Source organism: Oreochromis aureus, linkage group 17 (genome assembly GCF_013358895.1).
Source record: "Oreochromis aureus strain Israel breed Guangdong linkage group 17, ZZ_aureus, whole genome shotgun sequence".
Lineage (NCBI taxonomy): Eukaryota > Metazoa > Chordata > Actinopteri > Cichliformes > Cichlidae > Oreochromis > Oreochromis aureus.
In genome coordinates, this window is record NC_052958.1 from 1175594 (window position 1) to 1190573 (window position 14980).

Sequence of the window (14980 nt, forward strand, 5' to 3'; positions counted from 1 at the left end):
ATCACTTTCATAGTGGCAGTGTTAGTACTGTGTTTTTTCCTGAAGCCTGACTGAAATTTAGAAACAATATCATTAGAGTACAAAAACTCCTTCAACTGGTCACAAACTAGAGATTCCATGATTTTGGATAAAACACACAAATTTGATATTGGCCTATAATTAGTCAACACTGATGGATCACCTCCTTTCAACAAAGGCAAGACAAAAGCTGATTTCCAAACCGATGGAATTTCTTTGGTTTTAATTGAAAAATTAAATAGAATTGAAAGTGGTTCTGCAATATAATCCGCTGCCAACTTCAGAAAATAAGGTTCCATCAAGTCTGGACCAGGAGGTTTTGTGATCCAAAGCCTTTAAAGCTTTATGCACTTCATAAACACTAAAAAGGTACAAAGTTAAAACGGTCTCCAGAAAACATAGAGAATTCTGGGCAAGAATTTGTTAAAAAGTTTCTGCAGAATCAAACAAGGAACCCACTGATAAAAAGTGCTCATTAAAGCAATTCAAAATTTCAGTTTTATCATTAATTGAGACTGAATCTTTTACAACAAATTTAGGAAAGGTTTGAGTCATTTTGTTGGCAGAAAAAGACTTGATTACTTTCCAAAGATGTTACTAATCTCTGGCAGAATCGTTCCAATAATTCTGCCAGCTTCTTTCACCACCCGCTGGAGTGCTTGCTGGTCGGCCTTGGTGCAGCTGGGGAACCACACTAGAAATCCGTACGTCAGAACGCTGCTGATGGCACAGTTGTAGAAGTTCAACATCAGAGGTCTGGGAATGTGTGCGCTCCGCAGTCTCCTCAGGTAGTAGAGGTAGAAACAATTTACAATCATGACATGGATCTTGACAAGATAAAGAAATAATCCAAATTATATACAATGTCATCATGCCAACAGCTACACTGGTGTCAGTCTGTCATCAGTTAGCCGACTGCAGCTGGTCCAAAACGCTGCAGCACAGTTACTGACTGGCCACGTATCTCCTGTACCAGCATCCTTACACTGGCTGCCAGTTAGTTTTCGAATTGATTTTAAGATTTTGTTATTCGTTTTTAAGGCGCTGCACGGATTAGCACCCTCATACCTTTCTGATCTTTTGAAGTGGTCCACTCATGCAAGATCACTGAGGTCTGCAGATCAGATGCTCCTGGCTGTCCTGAGGTCCAGATTAAAGCACAGAGGAGATCGAGCCTTTGCTGTGACCGCTCCTTCACCTCAGGACCTCCCCAACACTTTCAAAACCCGTCTGAGAACCCACTTTTATTTTTCAGCTTTTAAATCAGAATGAGTTTGCTCTACTTTTATTTGCCTTATTTCTTTCTCAAATCTTCTCATTTTATGCTTCTTTTCTTAAATTTTGTCATGTCTTCCTTTGTTTTTTTCTCTTTTGATTATCTTAAATGTACAGACCTTTGTTCAAACGTTGTTGTTTTAAATGTGCTGTATGGGCTGGAATGGTCTCTGCCCCCCATTCTGCTTGTAAACCACAGGTAAGCCCACAGTCTGCGAAATGCTTCCCGGTTCATTTCTGGCGGCAGACTGCTTCTCACATCTGTACTGCGCATCTGTCCACAGCGACGTCTGAACAGCTGCTCACGCTCTCTCACCTGTCTGGACCAGTAGGTAAGACTGGAAGTAACAAAGAGCTGCGGCCGTTTTTTAAATTTGCATGCAAGATTTTGAATGTTTGTTTTTTTTTCTTTATTGCAAAACAACAAACAAACAACAACAACAACAAAAACCAGAGAACTGTAAGAAAGTTTAGTTAGTGTAAGTTAATCTAACGGAGACATCATTCGATAATAAAATGCAAAATAAATCTGTTAAATCGCATTTGGTATAGTTGTGAGCTGGGTGTGGTTCGCTCTTGTCAGGAAATCAGACGTTATGGTGCTGTGGTTGTGCCATGTGACGCCACTCTGTGGTGTTCTTTGTTTCTTTGTTTCTTTTTTCAGTCTTTCTCTAAATCTATCATCTTTTCCAAAGTGACCATTTAGATTTGGATGCATTCAGATTTGCTTGTTTAACAAACTAAACAAAATATATTGTCACAGATTTGAACGGAATTTTGGTTTTTTCAGCTCCGTTGTGCCAAAAACTGATTTCCAAGGCCTCCGTGTGTTTTTATGTGTAACATCTTTACGTATGTTGGTTAATGAGCAGGGTTTACAAAGGGGTTATATATAAAATTTAAAAATTACCTGTTTTTCAAGTAACTTTATAACTCTGTGTTGTATTAATCCGGTCCTTTTTGTCCACTTAAAGTATGTTTACAGAACCATTGTAATATTTGTTGTGATTTCTGCTGTCCTCTTGGTCAGATTGCTTTTTTTTAAAAAGAATTTTTTAATGTCAACGAGATTTTTTCTTTTACTGGATAAATAAAGGATATATTAAAGTCACGGCCAAAAACTTCTACCTTGTTACAGGAATGTTGTTTGTGGCTCAAGATGACTTGATATCATTCACGAGGGATTTGACACGTTTCGCATATTATAGACCAACAAGTTATCAGTTTAAATACGAGCAATCCGTTTTTGGCAAATACCGGAAATCAGTTTTGGCACAACGCGGCAAAAGAAACTTCAGTCTGACTTTGATCAAAAGAACCGATAAGAAACAACTTTGCTTTTAATGCTATAAACTATGGAGTTATTTTTGTGCCTCTATTCTGAGCACACGTTAAAAAAAAATGCAAGCACAAATGTTGCATTTTGAGAAGAAATTTATTTTGCGTGAAGAAAAGTTTAATTTGAGCGAACAAAATTCATTTCTGCGTGCAAGAAATGTATTTCCCTGTTTGCTATTGCCCATACACACACACACTAACAGCCTCTCTCGCTCAGTTCTCTGTGTGCTGACAGACATCTGCGGACCTCCCCTCAGTGTGTCGTGCGCGCTCACAACATCTCTGCCTCGTGCGCGCTCAACTCTCTGTACACCCTGGTTTTGTGCCACAAAACCAACCAATCACAGACTTGGAAGCAATAATTCTGATTGGCTGTTACGGTCTCCAATCAGCTCGCTAGCTACTGCATTCCGGAAGCACGGTTCAGAATGTAGCTAAAGCCAGTGGAGTGTTTTGGTTTAAACTAAATTAAAAACCAATAACAGTCTCAAAAAAAAATATATATATATTTAAAATAAAATAATGAAACATACTAACCGAAAATGGATTCTTGAAGTGTGAAATTATCAAACAATTTTGATAATTTAGAAATAATACAGATAATTAAAAGTCTTTGTGTGTGAATTTGATTCAGTGCACTACACTGAGACCTAAGAAGGGCATTATTAAATAGCTCTCCAGAGGCAAATGAATTGTTGTAGTGCGATTTAAAAGGAATGAGGCAAAGAAACTGCACTTCTTTGTTTTTAATTATGAGACTCAATGCAGTGGGGAGCAGTAATTGTGGATGTGTTTTCATTGACTCCACAGATTAACCCTTGTGTTGTCCACGGGTCATTTTTGTCCTCTACAGAAATCTTTTGCTATCAAAAATATGTTTTTTATTCATCAAATGGTCTGAAAATAACAGAAGTTATTCATTACTATACTATGCATGATTGGAATAAGTTTTAAGTAATTTGATTTATTTATGGGGTTTTTATTCGATTTTATAACACCTGTTGTCCTCGTGGACAAAAATGACCCCAAAGTACAAAGTGTTGCAAAAGGCCGTATTTTCACAACATACTGCTATCAAACATCTTTGATCTTGGATCACTGATGTTTGGGGTCAAGCACTGGTCATAACAACCACAACAACAACAACAACAGGCAGCACAATGAGGAGGCAGGTGCTCTATATTCAATAAAATGTTATTTATACTGCGCCAAATCAAAACAACAGTCGCATCAAAGTGCTTCGTATTGTAAGGTCGACCCTACAATAATACATACACAGAAAGTATGCTCACAAGCCTCCATTGCACTAGAGATTTGCATACTTTGATGAGCATACTTTTTTTACCATGTTGTGCAAAGCAATGACCAGTAGGACAAAGCACATATTGTCCTCTAGTATAATGAGGAGGAAGAATCAATGTTCAGGAAGATCCAGGGTTAGAAGATATAGAAAATATTGTCAATATTTAGAGCACATGCTACCCTTTCTCTGAAAAAGCACATCACCCACCTGCAGAAGTGGAAGAAGGCTATGAAGTGAAGAAAAGTGATGAAGAATCTGCACTATGTTCAAGTAGGTTCTTGGGCATCCAGGGCATTGTAGTCTGAGGAACTTGGAAAGAAAGTGACTGGGCTTCTTGAAGTTTCTTGAGTTTTCAGAATGTGAAACTGGAATAGAAGATGTGTCAGAGGACTGCACATCATCCATTTCAATTATGATGAAGACAAAGAATCAAGCAGGAAAGAGGAGTCAGCTGAGACGGAGGAATATTTGCAGTAATGTGAGGACATTGATCTGGTCTTCTAACATCCCAATGACAGACGATGCATGACTCTCTCATGTGCCACAGAGAAAGATAATCTATCACAGTCCAAGCACATATGCCAGGTCCCATACTCCTTCATTGGCTTTCTACTCGAGCACTGAACGCATTATACACAGTGTTCTGCTTGTATTCTGCTTTTTAACGTTCACATGCCAATGGATGCATCAGAGACCAAGTTGGGGTTCAGTAACTTGCCCAAGGACACCTTGGTAAGAACTCCAGACTAGAGCACACAGAGACTGAACCAACAACCATCCAATTAGCAGATGAGCTGCTCTACAGCTAACTCTATGACGAACAAGGAGGGACAAAAGAGGGGAAAAAATGGATCGAATGCAGCTGTAGTCTTATGTGGGTATGTTGATTCTACATCCGGTGGAGTCGCTACGGACAGTTTATGACATCCTGAGTCTGGTAGAGCAGTTTTAAAGGTGACACAAGATTAATCATAGAAGCGCAAAAAGGATATAATTTCTTGATAAAGACACAATAGATGATCATCTTGCAGGGCCCCGCCCGTCGGGCTATATGATCGCCCGACTGGAGATATCACTAGCTCCGCGACGTTGGGCTAGCGATTTTGCGAGCCCTGTCGTTCATGACACAAACGCGCTCCCATTTGAGGTGTATGGAACAAGTGGGTGTTTCTCCTGCTGTGATGTAAGATCCTGATACTGATGTGACTGTATGAGCACAAAGTCCCGTTCAGAGGACTCTGTCCATTCCAACAGAACATCCCAAGTAAACCTATGAGATAAAAACATGGCAGTATGTCATGCCAGGTCCAGCTGTACATGGAACATGCTAGTGTACGATGGCAAACGTCTGGCCTGCAGTCAGGACACACGAGTTGTCCCTAACATTGCAGGTTTCCAAAAGAAAACAATCATCTGTAACAACTTGTTTACTGTATATGACCCTTGCCTGCAACTGCAGAAAAGAAAGCTGTCCATGATGGGACCAGTGCAGAGGAATAAACCTGAGCTTCCTCCTGCACTTGTGTCAAATATGGACATGAAAGTTTGCCTTCACTCAGACCCATGCCCTGGTGTCCTACCATGCCAAAATATAGAAAACTGTCAGGTAATGAGTTGGAATAAAGTTGAATAAAACCTTGAAACACAGAGATGGATGATATTTTATACTTATGGCTTTATAAACAGTCAAAGCAAACAGGGTCATTTTTGAGCGCAGAGGACAACAGATGTGATTATTTGCTGCCAGTAAAAACTTGTAGTTTAAAAACAGCTTTCTAAATTAACTTTGACATATACCGTCTGTGATCATCTGCTAAAGCAACTGACTCTGGTTGTGAAACGATAATCACAATAACTGATGATTTGATTTATTTTTACCCGAAAACAAAGAAAAATTCATTTTATGAGGTTTTAACAGACTTAAATTTGAAATGGAATAAAAAAATGTGTCAGAATGTTTGAATTAAGTTTTAATTAAAAGTGGGGAAAAATCCACTTCATAGTAATTAAGTATCAATCAAACCAGATGGGGACATTTTTGACCCTGAGGACCACAGGTGTGATTATGTGCTGCCATTTAAAAATTATAAATGGTTCAAAAAAAACTTTTCACTAAAGTTCAACATAGAGCACTCTGTAGTTAGTCAGATAGTCAAAATTATCTGAACTTTTAAATATTTTATTTTCTTGTTTTGTTTCCACTCGAAAACACAGTGTATTTTATGTAAACAAGGTCTGGTGGCCCTAAAATGTAAAATGTTGGGTAAATTTTGTGTTAATGTGTTGGTCTTAAGTAAAACTAAGATGTAACATTGAATTGATTGACAAAGTATACTTTATATTTTAAAACAGTCAAATGAAGTGGGGACATTTTTGACCCCTGAGGACCACAGGTGTGATTATGTGCTGCCATTAAAAAATGTAAATGGTTCAAAAAAATTTTTTTCACTAAAGTTCAACATACAGCATTCTTTAGTTAGTCAGATAGTCAAAATTATCTAAACAATTAAATATTTCATTGTCTGATTTTATTTTCGCTCAAAAACACAGTGTACTTTATGTAAACAAGGTCTGGTGGCCCTTAAATGTGTAATGTTGGGTAAATTTTGTGTTAATGTGTTGGTCTTAAGTAAAACTAAGGTGTAACACTGAATTGATTGACAATTTATAATTTATACTTTAAAAACACTCAAATGAAGTGGGGACATTTTTGACCCCTGAGGACAACAGGTGTGATTATGTGCTGCCATTTAAAAATTATAAACACTTCAAAAAACTTTCTCACTAAAGTTCAACATACAGCACTCTGTAGTTAGTCAGATAGTCAAAATTATCTAAAAAATTAAATATTACATTGTCTCATTTATTTTTTGCTCAAAAACACAGTGTACTTTATGTAAACAAGGTCTGGTGGCCCTAAAATGTAAAATGTTGGGTAAATTTTGTGTTAATGTGTTGGTCTTAAGTAAAACTAAGGTGTAACACTGAATTGATTGACAATTTATAATTTATATTTTAAAAAACAGTCAAATGAAGTGGGGATTTTTTGACCCTGAGGACAACAGGTGTGATTATGTGCTGCCATTTAAAAATGTTAAATGGTTCAAAAACAAATTTTTCACTAAAGTTCAACATACAGCACTCTGTAGTTAGTCAGATAGTCAAAATTATCTAAACAATTAAATATTTTATTTTCTTGTTTTATTTCCGCTTAAAAAACAGGGTGTATTTTTTGTAAACAAGGTCTGGTGGCCCTAAAATGTGTAATGTTGGGTAAATTTTGTGTTAATGTGTTGGTCTTAAGTAAAACTAAGATGTAACACTGAATTGATTGACAATTTATACTTTATACTTTAAAAAACACTCAAATGAAGTGGGGACATTTTTGACCCCTGAGGACAACAGCTGTATGGAAATCGGGAGGACATTATGAGGGTTAAACAGTATAACTGACTCAGCTCAGAAGATCATTTTTCCATCATGAACACCAAGCTAACCAAAAGCAGGCAGAGAGCCATCTGCTCTGAGCTGGGGAGAGTCAGGCTGCAGCTGCTGTACAAGGCCAGCGTCCACGGCTTCACCGGTGAAGCATTTCACCAACAATGTGACCACCGCTCTCCCACTGTGTCCGTGGGCTACAACAACTCTGGTTTTGTGTTTGGAGGCTACACCAAACAACCTTTTAATCAGTCTGGAGGGTTTGTGAATGATGATAAAGCTTTTCTTTTTACCTTCACTGGGGAGCAGCTCCTCAAGTATCCCGTCACTGGTCCTGAAAATGCAGTGAAAATGATCGGAAACTCTGGACCTTATTTTGGAGAAGCACTGGTTCTTGTCCATGGAAGCAAACCAGTAGCGTACAGCAGTCCAGGAGATGATTACAACTTCACGGCTGAAGAGATGCATGGCAATGATCTCAACCTGACAGAGTGTGAAGTCTACCAAGTGGAGGGTAAGTCCACTAGTATGATTACCGTCCATCTGCATAATTTATCCCAAAAATAAAATAACTTTTAGTAATAATAATAATAATAACAGGTATCACAAGTTGTACTCTTGCCCCCTAACAGGGCTTTAATCATTCCCTCCACCCCCGTCACCCTAAATTGGACACATGGTTAAGAAAATAGATTTCATCACAAGCTCATCCAACCAAAATACTGATGAGCTTATTGCACGGCAAGGGGGTCCATCTTTGACCTGTCTGTCCACAATATTCAAGACCCGCTAGTCCTCCAAGAGAGTATTAGTCGAATTTTAAGGACACCTGCAAACATTTGCCCCAAACTGCATTCAAGGTCAAAGTTACATTTATGGTTTTGTGATGCATTGTGAGCCGGATGAGCGGCTGCAGCACTGATGTCCTGGTTTGTTTTTGCTCTTGAACAGAAAGCACTGAACTTGAGAGGCCATGGAGGACGATAATGTGGGAGTCTGAGTAAGTGTGACGGAGCCACCGTCCTGACCGTGCTACTAATATTTATTACTTTTGTACAACACACTGATCTACAAACAGTTGGAAGAATATGTTAATCAGTTGGCTGCAATGACATGATATTATATATACTGACACACAGGCTGCTATATTACAGTTGTTGCAAAGGTTCTCCATCTCATCATGCTGCTGAGTGACTGCTGCTCGTCAAACACATTTCATTGCAATGTTGACCCTGTGCTAACTTGCATATGACAAATAAAACTGAAACTGAAACTCCTCGTTTGTGCAGGAAGAGGGAGGAGCTGATTGAGAGCATTAAGAGCTACAAACCCACAGTCAGCTCTGTGACCCAGGCTCGGGTTTTGCTCATCGGACCAGTCGGAGCTGGAAAGTCCAGCTTCTTTAACTCTGTCAACTCTGTATTCAGAGGCCACGTCACCAGCCAGGCCATATCTGGCTCCTCCTCCACCAGCCTCACCACACAGGTGATTGATTATTGTGACTGATTTCAGTGGTCCCCTTTCTGTGCGCTGTGGTCTAATCGCTTTGTGTCCAACAGTTTCGCTCGTACTCTGTGAAAGCTGGGCGTGAAGGGAAACCTCTGCCGATAATCTTGTGCGATACGATGGGGCTGGAGGAGAGCAAAGGGGCGGGGCTTGACATTGATGACCTGAACAGCATCCTCAAAGGTCACCTGCCCGACTGTTATCAGGTGCTGCATTAAATCAGCAGGATACTAACAGTGATTTGTCAGCAGTCGGCTCAAACTGTGTCTCCGTTTCTCCTCTAGTTCAACCCTTCAGCTCCTCTGCATCCTGAGGCCCACGGCTATCGCAAGTCTCCTGGACTTAAACACAAGATCCACTCTGTGGTTTATGTCATTGATAGCTGTAAGATCTCCATCATGCCCACGGGGCTGGAGGAGAAACTGGACGCCATCCGCAGAAAGGTCAACTTAATGGGTCAGTAGAACCGAGTGCAATCATTACAGCTGTTTCCCTTCATACAGATACAGCCACTCAAAGCTGCTACTTTCAGCCAGAGGTCAGCAGGCCGACCGTTAATTCTCAGCCACCAATCAGCCGCTGGGAGTCCCGCCTCCTATCTGCCATAAACACGCACCTTTCACTCAATTGCAGAGTGGCACCAAGAGATGGCGCTTTCTTCAAATAAACTTTGACTTGGATAGTTAACTATAGGATGAGTCTTTACCTTGTAATATAGATTAAATAATAAATACATAAATAAGACTAAATTGAAATTCAACCCTTTTTATAGCTTTCGTTGTAAACCTCTTCACCTGTTAGTTAATGGATAAAACTTTACAGTCAGTAAGACACTCAGATATTTTACACTGAAAATCACCAAAACTTTTTCCAGTAAACAGATTTTCATTCATCCATTTCAATCTAATCTAATAAATCGATACAATTTAAAAGAAAATTAAATACAGAAAAATAATATTCTTCCTCACAGATCCCAGACTAGATGTAATTGGCCTCGCTAGAAGTCTGACCAGCTACAGCTAAACATGAACCCAGGAAGTGCAGACAGTAGATGAAATCTTATGAAGTTTACTGTTTCTTTCATTTTGTGAAACTGCAACAATAAAGCATATACAGAAATGTACATTACTTATCTCTGCTGTTAACAACAATATGTGCCTTAAACCAATGACCTAACAATGCGATTGAGAAGCTAGCATGACGATTAGCACCGTAAATTAGCATATGAACTGGCGATCTCATTTACATATGAATAGCGCATTAAAAACGTGCTAACTGTGATCTATCAAACATCGTGAAACAGCATAGCAAGAAAACATCAACTTCCTGTTTAACTCTTCTTCTACTGTCATAAAATATCGACTTAAAGCGGCCACAGGGTGGCGCATTTTACTAACATTTAAAACATAAAATTAACCAAGCAGTAAGATAACACGAGATGTGGAGGTGATTTCTGTGACTGGTAGAGCTTCATTTTGCCATTTGTTCTGTTGTTTGCTGGCTTGCTGCTTCTTCAGACCTCGGTTTGATTTATAAGCATGTTCTTCATTATTTCTGTCAGGCTGCAGTTTAATATTTTAATTTATTCTTTAAATTCTGAAATTGTGTAAAAGTCTCGAGCAACTCATAATTTCTCTATATTTTGAGTTTATTATGAGTTTCATGAAGACTGGGAAGATATCTTTGGAATTGTGGGACAGGACTGAGCCAACAGAAGTAACCTCATGGTGCCTTCCCAAAATTAGACATTAGAAGACTATAAATGCAGTCTATGCTACTATGTGAATTCCATAAATGGAAGATTTTCCTAATTAATATTCAGTTTTTGTTGTTTCTGTTGAAACCTTCAATTTGTTTCGACGAGGAGAATAAATGGTCTCACAGTTACATCAAGATTTTAAAAAAGACTAATATTTGGATGTCCGATTTTTTATGAACGCAGCTCTGCAGTGAAACTGTCGAGTAAACCTTAATAAATTAAACGGGCATATTCTGGCTTGTCAGATCTTTCCACCCAGTAGAAATGAGTTCTCCATATTTTTAAGTTACACTCTGTTATAGAGTCAACATCGTGTCACAAGGTTTAACAGCGGCTTTAGTAACATAATAAACGGCATACATTTAAAACCTAAATGTGAAAAGTAATGTAAAAATCAAAAAATATTTTGTGATTCATTTTATTAAAAGAGAAACTCATCAGTGGCTTTCAGGGCTGCTGCTCGTCTTCGTGATCATTAAGAGTTTGAACGCAAACGAAGCGCAGCAGCTGAACAACAAGCACTAAAATGAGAAAGGCAAAAATCTGTCGTTTGAACTTTGTCACAAAGTTAGAAAAAATCCAAAGTAAATGGTTGTTTTGTAACAGTGTTGTGTAGATACTTTGTTTCCGTGTGTTAACATCACTGTTTGAACATCAGTGTGACAGGTCTGCGCTCTCGCACAGCGATTTATCAGACAAATTCTTACATTATTAGTAAAACTGCTGTTAACACGTCTGCGTAATATATTTAACATGTATTTATTTATTGATCGTCAGGATTCAGAGGGGTCCTCCAGTTTCACGCATACCCGCTGTTGCTTTTTTCATGACTCTCTCACAGCGCAACGATTTTGAACTATGAAATGCATGACGGAAGTGATAACCTGCAGAACACTTGAGTAAGCAGGCAGGATTACCAGCAGCTTTAAGCACAGAGGCAGCGTCTCCTGGTTCTCTCCTAAAGCTGCTTTCACTTACCTTACTGATCACTTGAAATGTTTAGAACAAAGCGCCACACATACATACCCGATACACAAGACATTACCACCAGATGTTCTTAGCACATCCTTGCTACACAATCAGGCACACCAGGCCTCTCCAGCATCCTCACTCACCACCAGGTTGTGATCAGTGGACAGATCCACTTTGCCAAGTGGTGCCAAGTACCCTAGGAATGACCCTTACCCATATTTGTTATGGACAAACTATGATTAGTATAGAAGTCCTATGGGGACCCCAAGCACTCCTTAGGTTCAGATCTGGAAGGTCATTCCTCTCAGTCACACTTTGCCCCTCAGATGAGAGCGTTCTAGCTTCCCATCCAAAGGCTCCAGAAGGCCAGGTCCTCTGAACTGTCATTAAGCACACAACCATAACCACGTATACCCACAGTGCACACACTGGCTCATCCTCTCTCCTCACCAGAGAGATGAGATTCAAATATGATGATACTGTGAACCATATTTTATGGATCTGGAAATGCAACCCTAAGATTTTGATAACTCACTATGTCAAAATCTGTGGCATTTTGGAAATGACCTTCCTGCTCATTTGTTTCCAGGTATTCCTCAGCTGGTGCTCCTCACTAAAGTAGATGAAGCCTGCCCACTGGTGAAAGAGGATGTGAGAAACATTTACAAGAGTGGCTACATTAAGGACATGGTGAGGATGGTTCTACAGGGAAAACAAACGTTTTTTAGTAAATATTTGAACATGGTAGAATTACCCTTTTCTGCACATTGTGATACAGATAATTCTACAACTCTTTACAACTGTTTATAACTTGCATAGTTCATATTTCATATTTCTGTATAGTTTTCATATTTATATCCTGTTCATAGCTTGTACACTCACTACAGCCTGTACATACTTATAGTTATGGCATATTCATAACATACTTCATACCGTGTACATTGTAACATACCCATAATAGACCCATATTTTGTACCGTCATACCTATAACAGACCCATTTCTGTAATATATCTATATATCTATGTTATTGCTAATATCTATTTGTAATATATCTATATTATGGCTAAAGCACTTCTGGATAGATGCAAACTGCCTTTCGTTGCCTTGTACTTGTGACATGTGCAATGACAATAAAGTTGAATTCTATTCTGTTCTATTCTAGATGCAGGAGGTCGGCTCCCGGCTCGGCGTGCCGTTGTCCTGCATCATTCCGGTGAAGAACTACAGCGAGGAGTTGGAGGTGGACACTGACTGTGACATCTTGTTGCTCAGCGCCGTCATTCAGATGCTTCGCTTTGTTGATAATTACTTTGATGAGCTCAGTGACCGAATGAGCAACATGCAAACCAAAGAGTAAGAAGAATTTAAAATGGCTCATTTACCTCCAGGTGACCCTGCACAGTGCTAGTTTACTGTGTTAGCGGGGTTACCGGGAAGGCAGAAAAGCTTCTTTCTATATTTGTTTTTCATGAAGCAATCATTTTGATTAAAACTGACATAAAAACACGAAACAAGTATTTATTTAAATACTTAGATCTCTCTATCGATTCTATCAGCTGAATTCAAACCAGTCAAGTAAATTTCATTTCACCAGATTCCACTAAATGTACCATTTTACATTTACACTGTACTTGTGTAACAAAATTACACAGAAAATCAGAGGAATGACATCAAGGGTGTAGTTTACAATATGCCTTAAAATCAAGCATCTAGCCGTGCAGTCTGCCTCTACGAACATCTATGGAAGAGTGAGTTACAGTCTAAGTCTGAAGAGCTCGAGTGTGATACTTTGTATGTGACATTTCACACTTTACTGTGTAATCTAATTATATATTCTTGTGGTATTCAATTTTTTTTATTTATTTTTTTTTATTATTTTTTTGGGGGCAAAAATGATACAAAATCTGTGTTCAGCAAACTCTGGTTTCTGATCCTGATGTTTGTCACACAGTTTGCGGGTTGTTGTTTGTAATCAAACTTCGATGTTTTACAATGAAGCACAAAATTACTGTAAGTCAAATACACAAAGTCCAATCTGGCCTACACTTCCTGGTTGATGAGAGTCCTGAACACATGCCTGGACACTTAGAGCACCACCTATTAGTATATTTGATGTACTCCTCCTCACACGTTGACCGCATCAACTGAGTCAAAGAGTTTTTATTCAGCAGCGCATCCTGGTGGCAATGCAACAAAAGTTGTTGCTTTGGTCCACAAAAAGCTTAAAAGGCAGTGAAACTTGTTACACATCTCAAATGTGATGAATTTCCCGACAGGCAGTCATGAGCTGCTGGATAGCGTAGTGATAGGACTACACACCTCTGGAGCGGGAGTCGTAAGTTCAATTCCCGCTTGGGTGTCTGTATCCAGTAACTAGGTACAACATACATGCTACGGCAAGGGGGAGCCAGGACGCCACGGCAGGGGGGGGACATATCATCACCCCCGCCCGAGATTGGGTACCGAGGATTCATGGAAGGACAAGACCCTGCACGGAGAAGAGTTTTTATTCAACAGCCTATTGTTATAACTGCATCCCAATGCTGTCATGTATATGTGTGCAACTGTTAAGTCATACCATGCTACGTCATGAAATATTAATCTGTGGTTCCGCCAGGGTGTGCCCCACCTCTCGCCCTATGACAGCTGGGATAGACCCGAGCACCTCCGCCTTCCCGACAAGGATAAGCACGGACGGTTCTGCCGGATGGAGCCTCTAGCCTGGACGGGATCCACAATAACACGTTACATGATACCGAGTGTGGTTGATCACGTAAACTCTTTCGCTGGCCTAAAAGCCAGTAAGCCAATATGGAATCCAGGTAGTGTCACATGGGGAAGTGCCGTCGTCGCTTCGTGGGATTTGAGTATTATTCTTATAGGTTTGTTAGATTTACTGATCATTGTTTCCAAGTCTTTGATTTCCGTTTCTACTTCATGGTTGTTCGCGTGGTAGAGTTGATCTTTTTCTCCCTCTGCTCGACTTTGAAGGTGGAGATCCTTCACCGTGCTTTTTTTTTGTTTTGTTTTTTTCTTTCTCCCCCTGCTAATGGTTGTATGTGCTTGAGTCGTTAATCTTTCTCCTCGTTTCAGTTCTGGTCTTTGTTCCTTAGATTCCTGCTTCGGGTTGCTGCTGTGTACGTTTTGGGTTTGCAACAATAAAGGTTGTTGAGCAGTTTGGCTTCGTTGTCGTGAATCCGAGTCACACAGTTTCCACCTTCCCCCTGAGCTGTGTAGTGTTGATACACTGAGGCAACTGAGAAATTCCTGTAAGCTTTACACTTATAATGCTTTTTAAATAGAAATTTCAGTAAGTTTATATTCAGTTAGGTTTATATGTTGTATGACTGGTAAATGACCATTTATGACT

General features: G+C 39.4%; 1 protein-coding gene across 1 annotated transcript; it reads left to right on the forward strand.

Moving 5' to 3' along the window:
- Nucleotides 1-1536: 1536 nt before the first annotated feature.
- LOC116320218 (interferon-induced protein 44-like) lies at nucleotides 1537-14791 on the forward strand. The gene is made up of 9 exons (XM_039600618.1): nucleotides 1537-1625; nucleotides 7370-7886; nucleotides 8324-8372; nucleotides 8662-8857; nucleotides 8932-9084; nucleotides 9163-9334; nucleotides 12199-12299; nucleotides 12773-12963; nucleotides 14228-14791. Exons 2-9 carry the CDS (start codon nucleotides 7415-7417, stop codon nucleotides 14328-14330), a joined length of 1437 nt encoding a protein of 478 aa, XP_039456552.1. The 5' UTR covers nucleotides 1537-1625; nucleotides 7370-7414; the 3' UTR covers nucleotides 14331-14791.
- The last annotated feature ends 189 nt before the right edge of the window (nucleotides 14792-14980 follow it).

Excerpts from the sequence above, each read along its gene's own strand:
- LOC116320218 (XM_039600618.1), top strand. The coding sequence starts at position 7,415 with ATGAACACCAAGCTAACCAAAAGCAGGCAGAGAGCCATCTGCTCTGAG. Across the intron at positions 8,373-8,661 it reads ACGATAATGTGGGAGTCTGA|GAAGAGGGAGGAGCTGATTG; the intron begins GTAAGTGTGACG and ends TCGTTTGTGCAG. Across the intron at positions 12,300-12,772 it reads GTGGCTACATTAAGGACATG|ATGCAGGAGGTCGGCTCCCG; the intron begins GTGAGGATGGTT and ends GTTCTATTCTAG.